The sequence below is a fragment of the Lepisma saccharinum genome, chromosome 2 (assembly GCF_977018435.1).
Source record: "Lepisma saccharinum chromosome 2, izLepSacc3.1, whole genome shotgun sequence".
NCBI classification, from domain to species: domain Eukaryota; kingdom Metazoa; phylum Arthropoda; class Insecta; order Zygentoma; family Lepismatidae; genus Lepisma; species Lepisma saccharinum.
In genome coordinates this window covers 22,782,066-22,797,170 of record NC_139230.1, presented here as the reverse complement: position 1 = coordinate 22,797,170, position 15,105 = coordinate 22,782,066, and the positions used below count along the sequence as shown (strand labels likewise).

Sequence of the window (15,105 nt, the reverse complement as noted above, 5' to 3'; positions counted from 1 at the left end):
TACTTATTTGTTTGTGTAATCTCCATCTTACCATGTTTACTGCTGGTAGACGGGACTGTTTTTCATATATTTTTGTGCATTTGGTAAATGTCTGTTATATCAGTCACACATTAAAATTGGATATTTTGTGTTTCGTATGGTTCGTACTTACCAATTGTGTATTGCGGAACATAGTTGAAGGTGCCATTATGCTTTTTACATGAAAATAACTTCGATTTTTCACATTACGAGTAATTCTTTTGGTTCCTTTCTTCCGTTGCGGAACATACAATATGGCTTGCACAGCTGTGGATCATTGCATGTCTTGCTTGTGTTTTGTCGATTTGGAGTAGGTATGCAGTGTTTTCAACTTTGTTAACCAAAAAATACCTACTTTTGTGTTCATTATGTCATCACAAACCATTGACGGATAGCCCCAAAAACCATTCACAATAGACCCAAAAACCATTCACAATAGCCCCAAAAGCCATTCACGATAGCCCCCTGGACCATTTCCGGCAAGGTTACGTCAGGTTGGGTTAGGTTAGGTAAGCATAGTTAAAAAAAATCTCGTAAAAATCATGTTTGGAAACACTGGCGGGACCGCGTGACTTTCGATGCTCGCACCATATAATGGAATGGAAACAACGGCATAATGTTGTCGCTTTGCACAAAATGGAAGTTTATTATATCAAAAGTGCTTATTTCTTGTTGTGCAGCATTCTACGGTGAGAAAATACCTCCACGAACTTTCAAAATGCTACAGAAACTCATTTCCATAAGTAGTTTCTTCTGTAAAAATGAAGAAATATGTGTCTGATATAACAGACATTTACCATACATTTTGCTTTAATATATGGGCAAATGCTCATTATATATAATGCAAACCATTAAAGCAAGCTTGTAAACCAGAATTTCTCCATTGCACCCTTCTGACAATCACGTTTCCTCCCCGATTGTATGCAGGGGGGACATGCGAGCCGAAGCGAGTGGCTATTTAAAGACATGCAGCCTGTGGGGTTAGTTCCACTGCTGCAAACGGTGTTGGTAGGATAAAACAGCTTGTTCCTTTCTGCTTTTTGGAGTCTCTTGTTGCAGGGAAATCTAAGTCCAATTGTATGTAAAAATTTAGATTTTATGGAAAATCTGAAGCTGCCAGACATGTGTTTTTGTTTTTCTTGCATGCCTGCACTGTTGTTTTATTTCTATTACATTTAATTAATGTAGATTGCATATATAATAAATATGTACAATAAATAAGAATTGTTGTGGTAAGCCAGATCAAATTTTCAGAATAGGCCACTGATGAATTGTATTACATTAAAGAATGGAAAGTGTGATAATGCTAATACAACCAAATTGAACTGGGATATTCCACAAAAATGTATCGGTGCTAAGAAATTGGTTTAATTTACAATTAGAAGCAATTTTACACATGTTAATTGCAATTCAATGGGACCATCAATGAAATCATATTTAATTATGTCAAAGTAAGTAAACATGCAAGAAAATACAGGTGATGGACATTGAAATTGAAACATCTGGAATGCAGACACTAACCTTTATTAGTATGGTGTGGGACAGCCTTTGGCGGCCAGTACAGCAGCAATACGTCTGGAGAAGGACCGATTAAAGTTCTGCACAGTGGTGACTGGGATATTCTAGAATGGCCCTATAGTCGTTGGCATTGACATGTCCTAGAATAATCAGTGGTCCCAAAGACTTCCATGATATTGCACCCCACACCATCACTGATCCACCCCATGTTTCACTCTGGGCACTAAGCAGTCTGGTTGGTATGCTTCGGATGAACTTCTCCTCACGTAAATTCTTCCAGATTTCAGAAAAACAGTGAAGGTGGACTCATCCGAAAACACGACACGTTTCAGGTCATCTAATGTTCATGATTTGCGCTGCTGGCACCAATCAACCTGTTTTTTTGGCATTGGTGCTAGTGGCCAAGGGTTTTGGTATAGCAACTGTGCCATGGATGTTGGCCCTATGAAGTTCTCGACAGATGGTTTTGGTAGAAACAGGTTCAGTCAAGTTTGTATTCAATTATGCGGTGGGGCCTCTCCCATGGCGCAGTGGTAGCGTCATTGCCTTGTAATCAAGGGGTCCTGGGTTCGATACCTGGTGGAGGCACAAGTGGTTCGGATCCCACTTTAAACTGTAGGTCCAGTCCCGATTAGCCATACTGTGCATAAAGTGGACTTTAAACACCAACTCAACTCAATTCTGCGGTGACTTTTGCAGTGGTGGTTTTACACTTTTTCTACACAATCCTCTTCAATACCCTGATGTTCCTGTCAGACAGCTTCGGTTTCCCCGACAGTTACTCCTCCTGGATGTGGTTTGTCTTTCATTCTGGTAAGCTGCCATGACCCTTGCTGGTGTAGCTCTTGATACTCTACAAATATGTGCAGCCTGTATTACTGATGCACTGGCAAGATTAGCACTAATAAATTTGCCCGCTTTGGAACTCTGATATGTCCTTCATTCTATTGCGTGAAACTGAATATTCGACGTGTAGTCCAGCTAATACTGTGTCAATGTGACCTATGCACTCAAATGCCCACTATGGTGTGCATGACCAACATGTGGTGCAGGCAAGCCCTCCAGTAGCGTGTTTTACAGTCACCAGTGTTTCAGTCTCAATGTCCACCACCTACCTGTACAACATATATTTCCACAAGTTCAAACCCATGACCCTTGAGGGCCTCCCCCATGGTGCAGTGGTAGCCTCATTGCCTTGTAATCGAGGGGTCCCGGGTTCGATACCCGGTGGAGGTACAAGTGGTTCGGATCCCACTTTAAACTGTAGGTCCAGTCCCGATTAGCCTTACTGTGCATAAAGTGGACTTAAAACAGCAACTCAAAACAAAACAACCATGACCCTTGACTTCATATCACCAGTCATTTATTTGTGTGTCAAAATGTTCTATTTTGATGTATTTACTTACTCTGACTAAAGTATTGTACTATATAGTCTGTGTGGCTGAACACTTTGCTCTTGGTGCCGCGATTGCAGATTTACAGGGTTGGGTTGTGTCCGTGAAAACCACAAATAGTGCATGCCACAGTTGATAGTTGGAAGCATTGCCACATATTTTCCCTCCTCTTGTCTGTCAGCAGCCATGGGTATGGTCACTGAATCTTTCGCAACACACACACACACAAAAATGCTCTATGGAAGAACCTTTGCAACATTTTTCCTGCTTAAAGGGGGGGGGGGGATCAGGGTGGAAGAGCAGCAAAATGTGTGGCAACTCTGAACTAGCCTTCCTATGTCGTTATGTACTACACCCAAAGATTTTTGACTGTGGTTTTCCCTCCAATAGGAGAAATGGAGGACATTTAAAGAAGTCAAGGACTACAGTCTATGTGCAACAAGAGAGTACTATTGAACGTTCATGTAGAGAATCATTTTCTTCTCTAATATTTAAAAACATCCACATAGACAAAGGAATACCCAGTGCAAGGTTCATGTCTCTATCACTTTTTCTTTTACGTATGTTCAAAGTCTCAGTTGCATGACTTTTTGGACATCCTGTATATACATAAGCTGTACAGAATTTTGTATTTTTGGAACATGCCTCAAATCATTTTCAATTGCCTTGAAGTCTTACCTATCGCCTTGTCAAATACCTCACATCCCTGCCTCAACCTCTAGTCAGACAGTGTGGACATATGTCAAGAACTCATCAGAATTCATCCAGGAACTGAAGAAACTCGTTTTCTGAAAACAATGCATCTTTGACGCTGTTTCCTTGTTCGCAAGAATGCCAGTAAGACACACATTGGAACTTCTGGGGAGCCACTTTCCGCCGGCCATAGTAGACCTTATTCACCACATGCTCACTTCAACATATTCCTTTACAATGGGAAATATTTTAAACAAACCGACAGAATGCGCATGGGTTCACCATTTTCACTAGCCAACGTGAATTTCTACATGCTTCATTTTGAACACGAAGCCCTGAAGGATGCACCACATCCACCATCCTGTTTCTACAGATATCTGGATGACACATTCGTTGTTTGGCCACATGGACGACCGACATTACATAGTTTCCTAGAATTCCTTAACAACCGCCATTCAAGCATCAAGTTTACTATTGAGGTAGAAGAAGATGGCTGCCTCCCTTTCCTGGAAATCCTAATCTGGTGCAAACTGAATGGAACACTCGGACATAGTGTGTATAGAAAATCCACTCACACCAACCTCCACCTTAATGCCCAATCCACTCACACCGACCTCCACCTTAATGCCCATTGTTTCCACCATAAGGCTCAGCATCTTGCGGTTCTCAAAACACTAGCCCACAGAGCAGTAACCATTTTGGACGAGGAAAATTCAGTATTCAATCATCTTAGAACCATGCTACAACAGAATGGATACCACATCAGTGACATGAACAGGGCAATCACCAAGGCAGTGACATCTCAGCGGAGACCAGTGTGGCCCTTACAAGGGCTGATTCATCACCACCTGGACCAGCCAAACATGAGAATGTGGTCCCTTCACTGCACAGCCCCCCTGCTAGCAGAAACACAGAAGAATGTCCCTCTATAACAGTTTTACCTTTTATTGGGCATACCTCTGGGAAATTAAGTAGAATTCTTGCGAGACATGGCGTTAAGTCCATACAGAGACCACCACTCCGCTCAGTCAAGGACAACCTGGAGCTCTGGCCAAACAGGATGCACCATTGAACAGCGACGTAATGAACATCAGCGCAACATCAGATTATTCCAACCAGAAAAGTCAGGACTTGCAGAACACATCATCACAGAGGGACACAGGATTTTATTTGCTGACATCAAAATAATAGCCAAATGTGCCAGTTACTGAGAGCATCAAGTAAAGAAAGCCATAGCCACTTCACAGGAAAGCACCAATCTCAACGGGGACGTGGGATTCCAGCTCAGTCATGCTTGGAACCCACTCCTCCGTAAAAACAAAGCTCCAGCCAATAAGAACACCAGGATCCATAGCGAGCCAATAGGAAGACAGAGTCCAAACTCTGCCCCATCATAGTCATATATTTAACCCTATATTGGTCTCCATTTCTGTATTCCCTGATGATGAGAGCAATGTATGTGCTAGAATTGGAAGCGAACATCAACCTAACCTGGCTGGTAACCCAAGAACACTTGTTCGAATCACATCGCTAGGAAAACTACAATTTCTATCTGTTTTTTTTTATCAATTAGTCATTTTGAAAAATAATAGCACTGAAACCTGTACCGTTAGAACATGTCTAGACACTCCCCAATATGTTGTTCCATGCAATACAAAGTTAGTGTTAAACAATTAACCCATTCTGTGTAAGACATTGAAAGATCCTTGTGCAAGCTGAAACCAAAGAATGTATCTTTGAAATTTGGTTGTAAGAACTCATGTCATGTTTCCAATTGTTAGCTGTCACAAGATTTTATTGACACAGTAATTTTATTTTCAGAATTATATTAATATATGTATGGGTACCTGGGGGGTAAAGGTGGTTAAGGGTGTGATGCTGATCACATCACCCCCACTCATGACCAGATCAAGAAAGTGTGGGGCGTTACCCCCACAGCCCCTATACACTTTCATGGCGTGGTGCTAAGCACAGGGGAACACTTTACTTTTACTTTATGTTTCTGGTTTGTGACCCCTTCCCCCTGTTTTGGGTTACATTTACCTTCAGAGTAGTGTCTAATGTGGTAATCTCATTTGGTACTGTAATTGTTTGATTATTTGGATTGTGCTGATTTTTCGAGTTTAGATGTTCAACAATAAAGTTCACCTGATATAATATTCTTGTTTTTTATTACAGATTCAACACACCAGATGGCCCCTTTAATGGCTCCCATCGAATCGCTGGATGACAACAATGCTGAAGTTCTGCAACACCTTGTTTCAGAAGCTGTGAAGAAAGTGCTTCAAGAGAAGGCAATTCTACCTGCCAAAGCAGAGGAAAAAAGTTCAGACAATAAAGTAGATGAGAATAAAGTCTCCGAAGCCATAGTAAGCAATGTGGTGAAAGAATTGAAACCACTTTCCCAAAGCAAAGTGTTCCAGTTATCTTCCGTGCCTTCTTATAGTCCAACACCCATTGGTGAAAGCAAGAAGAAGCATATCCCTATTCCCTACACACCAAGAGTTACTAGGGAGATGTGTGTTGCTAAGAAATCTTCAAGCTCGGGTAAGATTTCTAAGCGACCCAAATCTTCGAGTGTGGATGCTCGCAAGTACAGAGTTGATACTCAGAAAGAACTATCTGATTCACAGTATGCGCTGAAAAAATGTGGCTCAACTGGTAGTCTTTTGTACACACCTAGTGCCAAGACTACATTGGAGAATGGGAAACCAGAAAGCAGCCTTTTGTACAATCCATCTGTGAAAACAGAAGAATCACATTATAGGCCTTCCTTATCTGAAAGCTACAAACCTAATTTTTTGGAAGACTGTAAAGAACATAAAAAGTCAGAGTATTCCCCTTCCAGTAATCAGAAAGAGACTGTTTCTTCTTATGTACCTTCACCAACAAAGTTATCAGACACTAAGTACGTTCCTGAGGATTCCAGCAACTCTTATTCTGTAGAGTATGTGCCAACTGATAGATCAAAGCTGGACCCTGAACAAAGTTCAGACGATGGAGATATTTCCAACATTCCAGACCTAAGCAGTGATCTAAATTTGTTGGCTGAAATTCTGTCCGAAGAACCTGTCACAGATTCTCAGTGTGGTGAAGCTTCAGATGAAACCCGAAATGAGTCCGAACAACAGTCTGTGATAATTAAAACTGAGGATTCATGCAACAGGATAAAAAGTGAGCCATCAATGGGACATGGAATTAAATCTGAAAATAGTGGACTGAATTCGGTAAACAAGCCAGCTGAAGTTGCAAATCAAACCACTGTCAAAACTAAGGTCACATCAAAATCTGCAAACAGTAAGAATGGTGCTTGTAAGATAAGAAACGAAAGAATCTCCTCAAGTAATGGTAGTGAGAAAGTTACTATCAGTGCTTCTAGAAAATCTGAATTATGTGATGATGGTAAGAAAAGGCTAGCTGACGTGAAGAAGAAAAGTGAGAAAACATCGCTAGAAGAAGTACGAAGTGTCAAGGAGAAATCTCGTCAACATGTAGAAAAGACAAATGATGGAAGGGATGCAAAGAGTAGTGATAAAAACCGTGAGAGGAAACATCATAGTTCAGAGCATGGTAGGCCTAAGAATGCTGACAAACACACTAGTAAGAAAGAAGCCAAACAGAAGCATACGCCAAAGGAACATGTGGAACATTCCCATCAGCATCAAAAGCATGGTAAACATAAAGATTCGCATGACAGCTTCAAGAAAAAAACAAATGCAGATACTCATGAGAAAGAGAAAAGTCATGATAAACTCAGCAAAAGAAGAGAGAGTTCTAGTCATGATAGGAAACAAGAAAAGCATAAGTCATCAGATCGATCCGTTTCTAGTGATAAAAGTAGGAAGAAGTTAGCCCAGTCAAGTTCAGAGAAGAGCAATCCAAAAAGTTCAAAGCACAAGGATAGACACACTACTTCTAGTTCCAACAGAAGTAGAGATCGCGGAAGAAAAAGTAAAAGCTTGGACAAACATAGTCGTGATCACAAAAGCAGTAGTGACGAGAATAAACATTCAAAGAGGCGTAGCAAATATAATTCTCATAGATCAAAATCTTTAGATGAAAGACATGCATATTCTGGGAAATGGGAAAGGAAAAGGAAATTCTCTGAGAAACACGAGAAGAAGAAACGTCACAAGAATGTCAGTACTTCAGAGAGTAGTAGTGGCAGTACTACTCGAAGTTCATTTGAAAGGAGTGTCACATCAGAGAGTTCAGGTGATAGTCCAGGTAATTAGATGTTTTATATTTTAATGCAGAGTAGATTGGAGGGTTTGAGTTTAACACATTAACTGCCACATGAGTTGTGTTTAACTTACACTAGTTTTTAGCCTGGGGCTTGCGAAGCATATTTAACTCTCGCGTCTCTTTACCTTGGGAGCTTTGTGGTGCACTGGTAACTCATGCTACCATGCTATAACATACATGCTACATGAAGAGTTGCCTCGTGGACAAAATTTTGCAGATGGTTCATGAAAATCTTATTTAGTGATGCTATTATTCTTACAATTAATACAAACAATTTAAAAAGTGTGGATCAAATTAATAAATGTACATTAACTTCTTATATTTATTAAATGTGACAAGTAAAAAAGAAAAAAGACATTTTCATTCGTGAACTGTTTTGAAGTTTTTCAGATTGGGATTTTTTTCCTATTGTGGCAGTCAATGTGTTAAGTGTTTGTTTTACATTCAGTTTATTCACAGGTGGGCTAATTGGAACTGGACCTACAGTTTAAAGTAGAATCCGAACCATGATGTATTGCTGTATTGCCAGGTGACAATGTTACACCATTGGGGAGACCTAAGATTGGAGGTGTATATTGTTGAAAGTAATGCACCTAGATACATATTTGGATAGAAAGAAACATTTGTATAGCTTAGAAGAAGTGTAAAAAATGTAAACTGTGTTACACAACAGCCCTATGAGAGCCAAGGCCTACTAAGTGACACTTCATTGTGTGATATAGGGTCAATACATTGAGTCCCATCTCCACTGTTGTGAATGCCATGTGTCAGGTTAACATAATTTGATGAAGTAATTTTCTTTTCACTATTAGTGCTTTGCTATTTGGCATATATTTTTAGAACCAAATAAATATCTGGTGGAATAAAATGCAATATCTATATAGTTTTTAATGATTTTTTCAATGCAATATCTATATAGTTTTTAATGATTTTTTCAATGGTCGTGTAATGAACATCCGGTAGCATCATGTAGAACTTGATGTTTGTGTAGGAGGCTATGGTATAAGATGAATAACATTTTTTATTAGGGCCTCCCCTATGGTGTAGTGTTAATGCTGTTGCCTTTTAATCATCAAGGAATCCTGGGTTTCCTGTTATTAGCACATTGCACAGTGGTTTGGATCCCACTTCAACTGTAGGCCCAGTCCTGATTAGCCCAATTTGAGCATAAAGGTGATTTAAAACAAAACAAAACAAACATTTTGTTTAAGACAGGGTCACCCAAACTATGGCTCGTGGTCTGCCTTAGTAATGATAAAACTGAATTTTGTAGATCATTACCAGGGAATGGATTTATATGTAGTATAAATGTGCTAAATATGTAAATACATATTTAGTTAATTTCACAAAAATATGGAGTTAAATATGGACTTAAAATGGTAAAAATTTGCCTTTTTAATAATGTAAGACACTACATAAAATACAATCTTGGCATTAACTATTACCGTGACTGTTTTGAAGAGAAACCAGATGCGAGTCCCGTTCATGTGCCACAAAATCGTTGCTTCTGCTGCTGCTGTCGGGCATGCAACTATAGTTGCTAAAGGTGGAGTTAGCTAGCAATGGGCTGCTTGACTTGGGACTTGCAATGTTGCGAGAAGGTCATTTGTAACAACCAGGAACCAATTATTAAGCCCTCATTATCTGTTGTTGACAACAATTGTAAATAAATGGAATTTCAAGTGTTTTACAATAGCAAAAGCAAAAATTTTGGGGATGTAAAATTGAAAAAAAAAACATTATTGTTCGGATTATAGAAAACTTGTAATTAATGCAGTTGGAGGGTAACAAAAATGCTGTAAACTTTTGTTTGTTTAATGCCACTTCGGACTTTCGTTATTTGCTAGAAATTCACCCAAATCTTTCAATTACACGGGGACATGTAGTTATTACGTGAATATGGAGTAAATGCTGAGAAATGTTCTGAAATGTGGACATAATATGTAAAAATAACTTAAATATGAGCCAAAACCTAATATATGTACAAATATGGAAAATGAAAATGGAATTTTTTAAGTCTACATGCCATGACTCGCAAAGATAATACAAAAATAACTGATTTCAGCTTCATACATAAATATGTATGTACATATAAATTCCTTCCTTGGTCATTACATTATCTTCAGTGTTAATATATATTGTAATATGGCCCACAAGCAATGACTCAAGTACTTACTTACCTTGCACATAAAGACGTTTGGGTGCCCCTGATTTAAGAAGTGAGATGTTAACATTCTTATTCCTTTTCAATCTGTCAGGTATGAAGCTGCCTTAGGTGCTTCATATTCTTGTCATTACCATATGTTAGTTATTAGCTTTAGGTAGTGACAGCATTTGAAATTATTGATCACAAGTCTCGAAGTGTGATTGTAACTTTGAGTTTGGCTCATATCTTCATCAGTGAGATTGCCACTTTTTGGCAAATACACATTTTTTTTGTTTGTAAACATGATGGTAAATTTCACACTTTCTTGATACAGCAACATTAAATATTTATTGATTTCTGATAAATGACAAATTTATTTATATGTTTGAGTCATTTGGTGTTGTCTTTGTGCCTCCCTAGCTCAATAATGGTGGTGAGTACAACTGACACTTAGATGAAATGTATGAGCAGACAACCACAAAGAATACTTCATTCTGGATTCCAATTAGGGGGCTTCTTGACACACACAGGGATGGAGAGTGAGAGTCAGTGAGTGAGTGAGTGAGTGATGTAGTTATGTTGACCAGTGTTTCACTTTTTTAAGGTATGGAAGAATGCAACAGTGAAAAGTTTTTTAATAAATTTGGATTGCGTTAAGTATATTTTTCTTTGCTACAGGGTTCCGAGGGGCGTAGACTTATGTACTTGATTTTGTGACTTCTTTTCTTTTTCATGTATACTAATTTGACAATTGAATGGCTCTGGTGTAAAACATGGTAAGTGACATTTTGGTAATTTTTGAGTTACAAAGTATAATGTGCCATCCTTCAATTTTTATGTGAAATTGCCATGTCATACAATTTGGATTGGACTCAGTGAAGCCTTCTGAAATTGGAAAAAGCAACACGAAAACAATTTATCTACAGTGTAGCTTCTAATAACCTTTTTTCTTAATGAATTCAGAAATTATCAAAATGTCACTTATCATGTTTTTTACCAAGCTCTTCAATTTATATTTTGAATCAAATTTTGTATACTAAGTATTTAGCTTTGGCATCTAATATTATATTCACCAAATTACATGTAACCATTTAAGTCCAGATTAGAACCTTGGATACTGTCATTTTATTTTATTATAAAAAACCCTGCCAGCTATATACATTTATGAGTGTAAGAAATGACTACTGATGGCCACAGAACTGACAAGATTTAAATTTGCATTGCAGAGCACGAAAGTAACATCTCAAATTCAGAGACGCCTGATCGTGATATCCCGAGAAAATATTCCCCAAGTGAAAGTTCCGCAGATGATTTTCCTGATGAGCCTTCCATTGAACAAATTTATGAGGATGATGATGTTGCAAAGGAATGCTTCAAAATATTCCAGGAGTACAAACCTAAGGAAAAGGCAGATGGTGATGCTGGCTTGAAAAAGGTAAGGAAGTTAACTCAAATAAAATTTTTATAAGGCAATTTAAATTTATGCATGCACTGCAGTTTGTAAGCTATTTTAACAGAGAAACAAATAGCTATATTTAGACAAGTGAACACGTCCTGATTAAAAACTACTTTTTTATGTGGTTGTCAGTCAGTTTACCCTTTGTCACAAATGATCACATAGTCTGGTTACAAGCTGTGAGAACCTGGATTGGGGGAGGGGGGAAACACAAGAAAATCACGCAATGCCACTGCAAGCAAATTATGGTGTAATTGGAGTAATAAAATAATAGAGTTGGGGAGGAGGATTAGTAAAAGCTCCACTCCCAAATAGGAAATATTCAAGACAGCTTTTAAAAGTCTCCTCATATTATGTAAAGTATATTTTCAAACTGTGTGACAGTCAAGTTCCACCTTAACAAACTGAAATCAAGGGGTGATCAAAAAGTTTGTAGCATGAAATCTAAGGGTAGAAAAGATATTTTTTCTGTCACTGCTGCTCTTAAAAAGTCCAAATTCATCTCTGTGATAACTCTATTCGAAATAATGTATACTAATAGGTAAAATGGCAGTTTCACCCAGCAGCCATTTTGATGATGCCATATTTAAATTTCACCAAGGCTGATAAGGTGACACCTGCTGGAATTTTTATTAGTGCAACCTACAGATACAAACTGAGCAATAAAATTTTGGGTGTAACACACTTCCTGGTTCACCCAAAATATCACATCATGCCATCAGAGTAAGAACTATACATTAATGTTCAAAGGTAAACAATATGTAAATGAATTTTATTCTGTGATGGAGAAACCTTTCACGAAAGGACTTCCTTGAACCCCATACTGGTGCAAAATCTTGCCTGAACATTCAGAGATGGAGTCAGTTTGTGACAGCATATAAGGCTCACTGTGGGTGCATGATACATGATTATTCTAGAAAGCCTGCATCCATTCATTCTGCATGCACAGTTCATATACTTGCAGAGGTAGAATCAGTGTAGATAAAAATCATTATTTTTATTTAAAAAATCATTTTTGATGATTTTTTTTATTTAAATTGATTTTTAATTTTTAAAGAAACATGCTTAAAATTGCATGTATGGTTTTTGGCACCATACATATAGATATATGTTTTTTATGGAAAGGCTTTTTCTAGTAAAGGGACCAGTAAAATATTTGAACAGTTTGATCAAAGCAAATAAAAAAAAATATATGTATACATATTTTTCTGTCTCTGATACTATATTATGAACCTAATATGGAAATGTTTGTTGAGTGTGTTAATGAAACTATAATAATTTCAGTAGTGCCTCCCCGATGGTGCAGTGGTAGCATCATCGCCTTGTAATCAAGGGCTCTCGGGTTTGATTCCCGATGGAGGCATATAGTGGTTCAGATCCCACTTTAAAGTGTAGGCCTAGTCCCAATTAGCCTTACTGTGCACAAAGTGGACTTAAAACACCAACTCAATCAATCAATCAAATAATTTCAGTAACTTTTCTTCCAGTGAAAATAAAACATTCCGGATGTACTCTATAATTGTAACCTAAAATATTTTCTACAGTCTTTGTAGCTGATTTTTGGCAAAATTTTTTAATGATATAGTTTGCAAAATATCAGCTTCTATGTTTATTTACAGTTTAATGATAATGACACTATTTATGCTTTAGTGTGATTAGTATTTTGTATATTTTCCTATTCAAAATGTTTGCTATTTTTGCTTATAACAATTATTGAATTTTTAATCAAGAGAAATTTAAGTGTCTGTACAGTTTACATATTGCATTTCATATCGTATGAGCTTCACCCCATCAGTACATTATATTTTGTTTCCTTTCTTAGAACCTAATAAATACCATTAAATGATTACAAGATTAATGTACTTTCACCAAAAGTGATTATGATATCTTGAAAATACTTACGTACATTATTCTATAAATTATTTATTCAAAGTGATTTTAAATCAGTGATTTTTTTTAATATTTTTTAAATCGCGTGATTTAGGTCTTGATTTAAGTCATGATTCAAATGAATCAACCTTGGGTAGAATATGACATTCTTGCTTTCAAACCAGTCCCCAAGTTTTTTGTTTTGCAATAGCTAATAGTTTGCTAATTGTTGTTCAGGAAACTGGAAAATATGTATAATATGAATAATGATACAATAAAAATAATGAAGGTCATGAACTGAAACCAGCTTTTATTGTTTTTTTTTGCCTGTTTATGAGGTAGAAAAAGCTCCCTGGGAATGCATATACAGATAATTATATTTTTCATAGTACTGCAGATGAGAAAAAGGAGGAGCGGAGAAGTACAGAGGAAAAATATATATTTCATGTAATGATTGCATCCATTATGCCTTATTGAAAGAATGTGACGATATGGAGTATGATGATGTCTTGCCCAATATGTAATTTATTTTTCTCTAAATTTTATTACATCCCTCCTAATTCTGATGCATATGGTTACATTCTACATACATGCAACCATTGTTGTTTTATTTATTGTTGCATATCTTCATAATAATGGCATTCTTGAAAACTTACGTCTACATTATCATGAATGTTTATGCAAAACATTTTGATTTTTGATTGAGGCAAAAGTATACTCATTTCTTTTTAAAATAAGTGTTTGAAATAACACATAAATTTGTGCTTCACTGTAATGATAAATGGAATTATCTTCTGACACAACCATACTGGTATCTCCATTGGAACAGTCAAGGACAGTTCTGGGTTGTAACATTCCCATTGATAGTCAATGGGATTGTTACAATCCAGAACTGTCCGTGACTGTACAATGTGGTGAAATTTAGCTTTGTGGCTGGGATCTGACTCAGTTTAAAATTTTTATAAAATTGGGAAGTTTATCCAGGAAAACTTGAAATTATACATGATTTTCTTTCGTGTTGCTAGAGTAGCCATCCTACCTGTGCTGAATGAAAAAATAATGTTTCTCTTTTTATTTATTTAAAGGCTCAACGACAGAAGGAAGAAGCTGGTGAGGAAAGCAGTAAATATGTACCAGTTATTGTCTCAAAACAGCGTGTAGCACATTCTGCAGCAAGAAATGTGTATAAACCAAGTGCCACAGTTCAGCCAAAGACTTCTTCATCTGCAGCTGTGGTATGTATCTTTTCATCACTTATCTTCATATTTTCAACCTCCAGCCAGCAAGCACTGACATATTTAATACTAGTAGAATATTGGGTTTTGGTTATGCTGTGAAATATGTTCATTGTCACTTGAGGACTGGCCATCAAATACGCCTTGTGCGAAATAAAGTATTGATTAGTTCAAATATGCCTTGTGCGAAATAAAGTATTGATTAGTTCATTCCCAAGTGATATGTGTTGCATGTTGCTTGGCACTATTTGAGTTTGCTTGAGTTTTTGTTTAAAGTCCACTTTGTGCACAGATGGCTAATCAGGACTGTACCTACAATTAAAAGTGGGATCCAAACATCTATGTGCTTCCACAAGGTATCGAGCCCGGGATCCCTTGATTACAATGCAATGATGTTACCACTATGCCATCAGGGAGGCCCCTCGCTACAGTGTGAAAATAGTAACATTGTAAAGAACAATTTTTTGCATAGGGAGTGATACAAAAATAAAGCTAACTGAAATACAGAATGCAATCCTCTCTCTCTCTTTA

General features: G+C 37.3%; 1 protein-coding gene across 1 annotated transcript in view; it reads left to right on the top strand.

Moving 5' to 3' along the window:
• Nucleotides 1–15,105, top strand: part of LOC145983950 (uncharacterized) — a 64,448-nt gene that overhangs the window by 5,015 nt on the left and 44,328 nt on the right. The window contains exons 2-4 of the mRNA XM_083117152.1: nt 5,802–7,850; nt 11,241–11,449; nt 14,425–14,574. Of these exons, the coding sequence (XP_082973278.1) occupies nt 5,802–7,850; nt 11,241–11,449; nt 14,425–14,574 (2,408 nt within the window). The remainder of the gene's footprint in view (nt 1–5,801; nt 7,851–11,240; nt 11,450–14,424; nt 14,575–15,105) is intronic.